The 8,154-nt window shown below is 40.0% G+C and overlaps 1 protein-coding gene across 13 annotated transcripts in view; it reads right to left on the bottom strand.

The window, feature by feature from the left end:
- The window catches only part of LOC307015163 (SRC kinase signaling inhibitor 1-like), a 95,027-nt gene that overhangs the window by 18,546 nt on the left and 68,327 nt on the right, over positions 1-8,154 (bottom strand). For 12 of the 13 annotated variants that reach the window (XM_079643615.1, XM_079643614.1, XM_079643611.1 and 9 more), the window contains one exon: positions 3,202-3,240. In XM_079643615.1, coding sequence (XP_079499741.1) covers positions 3,202-3,240 — 39 coding nt within the window. Of the gene's footprint in view, positions 1-3,201; positions 3,241-5,686; positions 6,430-8,154 lie in introns of those variants that run through there. The other variant, XM_079643605.1, reaches the window with a different exon arrangement.

The raw sequence follows: 8,154 nt of genomic DNA on the forward strand, positions 1-8,154 counted from the left end.
CTCCGCCATGTTTTTTCCTGTCTCGCATTCACACGTACACACCCACACAGAGATGCTCTGTTTTAAGGTCAAGTGGCACTGGAAGAGTTTTTGGTTGAAAAATGCAAACAAATAAGAAGAGAATCAGCTTTAAAGATGCTTAACACACTGTGAGGAAACAGTGTTGATGCCAGGCAGCACTCAATTAGAATTAAGCTACGTTTAAACCCTGAATTGTTCACCCCCACAAATTCTTTAATTGTGCTGGTATGAACTGTGGTTAGCCTGTTATTTAAGACTGTTGTCAAATACAATTGAACTTGATGCAGAGCAGACAACGAAACACACCATATTGTCTGTCTCTTCCAGCCATCTGCGGCTCCAATATTTTTTCTTAATTTCCGTTCATGGTAAAATCATTTGAAAGTAATGCTGTCTTTCCTTTGTTGCGTAAACATTGTTGAGAAATGAATCGTCTGAATTTTCTTTTTTTTCTTCTTTTTATCGGACAAAACCGATTGAGGGTGTTGTTTTTATTTTTTGGAATGAAAATATTAATTTATTTGTAATTCTTTAGAATCATCCATACAGTGCATTAAGCATTAAAGTTGCAGGTTCTAACCGTTAAAAATGGCAGATTGATATCAGTTGTGGGAAATAGCATAATGTAAAGTATAAGTATAATCATTACAATACAATAGAAATGAGCAGTGCATGCTCAGCCAAAGATAAGGCTCATTTAAGATGAGAGATTTCAGCATTCAGTACATCATGTATCTTTCTTGAAAATACATCCAGCAAAATTGCATAAATGAATAAAAGCACACTAGCCAGTTTGTAACTATCTAGGCTGTGGTTTGGTAGGCGTTACCACATATGAAAGTGTTGGAGTCCAGAGGGAAGCTCACCACACAATTGCTGCCGCTGCTGCAAGCCAATTCTCTCTGATCTTTTCCCTGAATGTAGTCATTTCCCTCTTAAGTGGTTTGACATTCTGATGGAGTTGAGCGAGGAGAGAATATACATCAACCAGAAATGTCAGCAACAGACTCAATGTGTGTGAAATGACGATGAAGTGTTTGGCTTTTGAGTATAGTCTTGAAAACTTGAGGTGTGAAATGGTGAATATCAAAAACCTCACGTCTAACCACATTTCTTCTCTTCCATTATTTCTTTATGACAATTCTTCTAATGATATTTTACTCTTTCTGAAAAGCTTGCTTCAGGTTTTACGTCTCCCTCCAATCTTTTTTTGTGTCTCTTGTCAATCATCTGTCCACTCCCAAACCTCAATTCTGATTCTTGCTGAGCTGCTCAACAGATCTTCCTCTGCTTCAGTCTCTAGTGACAGAGGTCAAAGCTTCATCCAGGTGACATGATTGTGCTGTCACTTTCTGCAGTTCAAGATTTTGAGCCTGCTTTGTCTCCGTCCAACTATAAGCTGGCTTTTCGTTCACAACAAACAAGTTCACACCTATTACTTTTAGAAAATGGAGGAAGAAAACGGCTCCCTAAAATCAATCCATCTCTAACTGTAATCTTCTGCCTGGACAAACAACCCCCAACCCCCCTAAACTCCATTCTCTTATATACCTGGAGTCGTCAATGCAGGGAACCAATCGCTTTGCTAAAGTGCTGTAAATTACGCAGCGATATTAAACGGTTTGCTCAGAAGAAAAGGGTGCAGAATGTTGTTCTCTTTGAGAAAGGAGAGATTGCTGGAAGTGATTTTCTTTTTCTGATAGACAAGTAGCTTGAAAACACAGCAGGCACCAACATGTCGTAAAATGTCCTCTCTTTTTTTATCCCAGTTTAACTGTGCATTATTCCATATCCAACACCTGCAAAGTGGTGAATAGTCACAGTACATATAGCCAAGTACTGTACTTAAGTAGCCTACCATTTTTCTGTGCTGGTACTTTCCTTGAGTATTTCCAATTTATGCTATTTATACTTTATGCAGCTCATTTAAATGCACAAAGACCTGTATAACACACTACAGGAAAGAAAATGTTTTAATCATTCTCTGGTGTGTGAAAATAAATTCCCTCTGCTTTCAACTCATTCTCAAACAAACACATGAGCATGTGTCTGTGTAATGTTTGACAAATCTTTTACAAAAACATCCAGAGAGCTTTTGCAAACCACCACTTGAAAGTCCTGCAGAGTTGAAATCCTCTGGTTTTGGATTTATCTGATGGCCGGGGCTCTAAATTCTATTTCTATCACTCTTGCTTGAGGTTGTAGTACTTGTGTAAGTGAGTTATATATTGCTCAGCCTTCCCTATAGGTCAGGGCAAAGGACATTGATATTCAGTGACATTTCCAACCTGTCCAAATTATATTGTAAGCAAGGATTCAGGGAAGACTAAGCCGCAGAGAAGCCTTAGGCTCTTCTCTCACGCACATTAAACGTTCTTTAACTTTCTGTTTAGATAGGACGCCTCCTTGCCTGCCTTTGTGCAGTGTAATGCCACAACAAAGTGATACACATTAAAAAAAAACACACAAGCTACAAAATTGGTTCAACTCTTTAAATAGATAAACACTTTATATACATCTTGACGCTGGCCTTCTCCAGTTCATTTAGCACTTATTGCCTCTCTGCAACCTGTGAATAAAACACATTCAGCCGCCCAGCCATGACTCAAGCCTCTGTGCTAATGTCAAAGTATTATTTCAGTAATGCCTCAGCGGCATGTCTGAAATGTCTACTTAATGTCTCAGTCATTGTGAGTAATACTTCAGAAGGGTCACATGGCTTCTAGCCATTAATGCCAGCTGCCTGAGGGATCATAAATCCTGAGAGAATCTCCTTCTGCAGATTAAATGGAGCTGGAGAAGTTTAAGCTGTCGCCACCCCTGACACCTCTGCCACTACACACTCTCACACTGCCCAAAGAACCAAGAGATGTCAAGTGATCTGGGTGTCACAGAAGCCAGAGAACCAAGGAGATAGACTGGTGCTGCCCGAGGAGTCTGATGTAATCCCTCCACACACACACACACACACACACACACACACACACACACACACACACACACACACACACACACACACACACACACACACACACACACACACACACACACACACACACACACACACACACACACACACACACACACACACACACACACACACACACACACACACACACACACACACACACACACACACACACACACACACACACGGACAGTAAGACAAGCAGCACTGACCTTAAAGCTCCAGTAGTTGGGCTGTTGCTGTTGCTGTTGCTGTTGAGATTATGAAGGACAAAATAGGGAAGGGGAGGGAAACAGAAAGAGAAAAGTTAGGGACTTGCTTCTGAAATAATAACAAAGGATCAATGACATAAATACAACTTTTTTTTTTAAGTGCATAGAACAGGCTGGACTGGAGAGGAGATGTGAGGTGTTTGACACTGAGATCCAAAGCATCCTCCTTGAGAAGTATAACCGGTTGCATTTCCTAAATCAGTTCCTTGTTGCGTTCCTTTTTTGACAGGACCTATAGGAAACTCATTAAAATTGTTGACAGCTTCATCTAATCCGAACCAGAATCGTTAAGTTTGATTGGTGTTAATGTGGGGGGCGGCTGTGTTTTGCAGGCTTCAGGTTACAGAGCACCTGAAACAAGATTGCACTGTTGGCTGTTACTGGTGGAAGGGAAGGAAAAGGGTGAAATCGAATCAAACAGCAGCCCACTCTGTTGTTCCGATGTTGGACTCTCTCCCAGACTCCTCCACCACCGGCTCCGTCTCCTCCTCGCACTCGGCTGTCTCTTTCACTCTCAATCCACCTGCTCCGCTCTTTCATCTAAATATCGCCACATCACCACTTTTTTCTCTCCATGCTGAATCACTCATGAGCCCATTTGCCCTTCCTGCTGCTCTGCCAAAGTGCGGAAAAAATTCCATGTTGGCCAAGGCCTCAGGAAGTGAGCTTTCCATTGAAACGTAATAACCCCCCAGTCGAATCCAGGCCAAGTCATTGATGGCCCAGGAATACCTCAAAATGACAAGGAAAATTGGGCAGAGTTCATGAATTTTAATTCTAATCCAAACTCTTATTCTAGTTCCTATTCTTATCTGACGGCAATTTTCAGTCCAGTCTTCCTCCCTTCTGCAGGAACCACATTACTCTCCTGGAGCAGGGAGGGGAAAAAAGTGACAGGCAAGTTTTGATTTATGATAGTTGGTGGTAATACTGTCTCAAAAAAGCCTGTATTATTTCAGTATACACTAGCATTACAGGGAGAGTGATATAAACCGTTAATAACCTTATTGCAAGCTTATCTTTTATTTATTGTTCACTCATTTGGCCCTGCTGCCATTCTTTGACATTATCTTTGGTTTTATTATTTTTCTATGCCGTCTAGTTTTTTTCTCTCTTATTAATGTTCTGTTGTGCAATTTGTTGCTTAAGTGGTAATGGTTCCTGGGCAAAAGTACACTCAGCGATGATGAAATAATAATGCTAATATTTTGTGTTGTGTATGTTTCGCCTTTTATTACATTTTATGTTGGCTTTGCTGAAGTTTTGATCAGGTTTGGCACAACAATTGATTGCCCACCAAGGGTCAACGCTTGGTATTAGTTGTCAAGACTTGGATTTGTGGTCTCTATAAAGGTCAATCAGAAGAGCCGATCAGACGATGCCTTGATTCTGAATTGAAACTTTTTAATAATTATTTGCTTTCTTGCCTGCTCTTTATTGCACCCTGAGTTGATCACACATGGACGGATGTGTGTGGCTTCACATGTGTAGCACACATACTGTGCTCGGCGCCACAGAGCTCGGCGCTATGAGTCTTGTCTAAACAGCACTGAAGCTTTCTTTTAAATTAAATACTGAACTAGATTAACCGATTGACGGCATTGAAACCAGGCAAAACTATTCTCGTTTGTAACCACTTATGTATTAAAAGAAGCCTGATCTGTGTCCCAATTTATAGTACACACTAAAAGCATACTGCATGTACTCAACATATTTGGTATGCAAGAAAAGTCTGTGTTCAGCTTCTATACTATATACTAACTGTTAATAACTCTAGGTAATATATCTATAATATACTCATTTGTAGTTAATAACACAAAAAAAAAAATTCAACCATTTTATATAACCTATTCATGAACATACTTTACTTAAAGATGCTTAAAATGAATACTGTAGTAGTAGGATTAGAAGAGCAATACCATAACAAATGGGACACAACATAGCTGTGGTATAATATACATAACTCGTATTTGTACACAATCACAGCAACATAATGAAACCCAATAAATTCTACTAATTAGGACATACAAAAAAGTTAAATTATCTGAAACTAAACAACTACACAGAACCTTCTAAACGGTAGGCCTAGAGCAGGGGTAGCCAACACGGAGGCACTTAGTCGCCACTAAAAGTAGCTCGCCAAGCAAATCCAAAATGTAAAAAATACACAAAACAAAAAAGGAAATGTAATTAAAAGAATCTACCTTATGCATAAACGAAACCTCAATCATAGAACTCTATCTAGTTACTACAACTCTATATCTATACCCCTCCTCCCTCCACCCCCACAATGAATATCGGGAGTGATTAGTCAAATATGCATAAATAGAAAGAAAGAATGCTAACTAGGTAACATAAGATAAGAATAAACAAGTTTAATTTGTTATTGGTTGTGATCATATTTTCATTTTATTTAATTTCAAACCTTTATTTAACCAGATTGGTCCCATTTAGATCAGATCTCTTTTTCAAGGGAGACCTGCAGCATATAGGTTCCACATGAAACATAAAACAATAAAGGACATCATACATTATATTTACAGGTTACATTTACATAGTTATAGACATTTACAAGTGCCCATAGTATCAACGAGCATTTCATTTAGCCTAGCTTTAAAAACATGCAGAGGAATGAGATTGCTCAGTTTCAATTCTTGTTGAAGATTGTTCCAAGCAAGTGGAGCTGCGCACATAAAAGCTGTCTTACCTAAGACAGTCCTTGCTCTTGGCACATCTAACAATACTACATCATGCGATCTCAGACAATAGCTGCTTGCAACTCTGTGTTATCAGAGAGCAGATATAATACGGGAGTTTACCCAACAAAGCTTTATAAACAAACGTGTACCAATGACTGAGCCTCTTTACAGTAAGTGATGGCAAACCTGCCTTGGCATACAGGGTACAGTGATGTGTAAGTGCTTTACAATTTGTGACAAATCTCAGTGCGCTGTGGTAGGCGGCATCTAACTTGTTCAGGCAATGGGCAGGTGCATTCATATATACCAAATCACCATAGTCCAGCACAGGTAAAAAGGTCACAATGACTAGCCTTTTACCTTTTCATATTCTAAAGATGTTTGGATTATTGAAAAGTATACAGCTCCCTTTCATATGAGTGTTGAGAGCTGTATCCATAAATTCATTTTGTGCTCAAAGTGCAACAGATTGATGCTTTTGACTTCAACATTTAAAAAAAAATCTTCCCGGGGTTGTATGCCCCTGGACCCCCCCCCCCCTAGAGGATGTGAGTCCACCCCCAAATAAAGCAGGTTAAAATAATTAAATTGCATACATTTTATTTTAGTAAACACTGAAAACGGGTCCCAGAGACCCAAACAGCACACAAAGGTTAAAGGTAAGCATATAATAATGTTAAAATGTGCAAAATATATACACTGCAAAAAAAAAAAAAGTTAACATTAAAGAGCCTGTGACAGCCTCCAAACAACTGTTGTGCAATGAAATATTGGGCTACTAGTTATCTCGAACCGTCAGTTTAAAAAAGAAGGTGCGATACCGTTCCGATAAATATCAATAATTTCGAACATCGCGGGGAAATTCCTTCGACTAATTTTGAAGTTTTGGGGGAAGCAGGAAGTGACGTCAATGCGGGAACACTTCACTGAGCGGCGAGAGAGCCAAACACGGACAAAGCGTGTTGTCATGCGTAGAAATGGGGAATTACTGAGTTTAGGCACGTTAATAAAGTTTTAATGAAGTTGACTACAGTATATTCATATTTGTCAGTGCTTTCATGTCAATTCGGCGAACATAACATAAATGATCGTGGTGAAGATGATGATTAAATTAGGATTAAAAATCGGTAGTGAGAGCTCCTGAATTTCCTCCCGTCGGATGTGATATAAAAACATTGTAGTTGTAAATTCAAGTGGATGAAACTACATTTATTAGTGCTTTCATTTCAATTCGGCGAACATATAATACATTAAATGATCGTGAGGAGGATGATTTAAAAATCGTTTGTTTGAGCCAGTCTGCATTTCCTGATGAAAAAACAAACCGATGCTTTTTGTAGTTGTAGTACACCAACATGGATTAAACGTGTGTTTTTTTACCACAATGTTGGGGAAATTAATGGATAAAATGCACGGATTATTATTATTATTATTATTATTATTATTCCCACTCCGATCGGGACACTAGGTCCACCGTTTCCCCGCAGCGAGGCTCCCCCCGTTGACAGTTTACGTGGGCTGGGCTGGGTGCAGTGGCGGACTGGCCATTGGGACGAATCCCGATGGGCCGGTACCGAAGTGGGCTGGTCGGATAAGTCATTAGCAAATCCCCCACTCCCCCCGTTGACAATTTACTAGCGGTACCGAAGTGGGCCGGTCGAGAGTCCCGGGATGATTTTTAGTCCCAGTCCACCACTGGCTACATGACCGTATGATCGCCCATATTGACGCACCTAATTTCTAAACTTCTAACAGATACAACATAACCCGATCCTTCAGCCTCATATGAGCTCTCAGACACGTTCAAAATTAAACTGTCATCGCTGTCTGAGCTTGCTGCTGTGTGCGCCATCGTGCGTTTACATGCAGATGCTGGGATCCTGAACGGTGCAGCTGGAGCGCTGTGCCCGCAATGACGTCACACATAATTTGGCGGGACTTGAAGAATCCCCGAGAAGATCCAGAAAATGGTCAACATTGAAGGGCAGATTAATGGTTATCAAAGTACAAATATCCAAAATCAGTTCAGTAACGGTTTTCAAGGGGACAATATTTACTCAAATTGATGGGTTTGGATGATGGGGGAAACTCATGTCACAGGCTCTTTAAGTGTGACTCAAAATGATATGGAGCATAATCTCCACCCACACATGTTTCTTTCCTATAGCATATACATTTCTACCAACATATGTCG

Source organism: Notothenia rossii, assembly GCF_949606895.1.
Source record: "Notothenia rossii genome assembly, chromosome: 8".
Classification (NCBI taxonomy): Eukaryota; Metazoa; Chordata; class Actinopteri; order Perciformes; family Nototheniidae; genus Notothenia; species Notothenia rossii.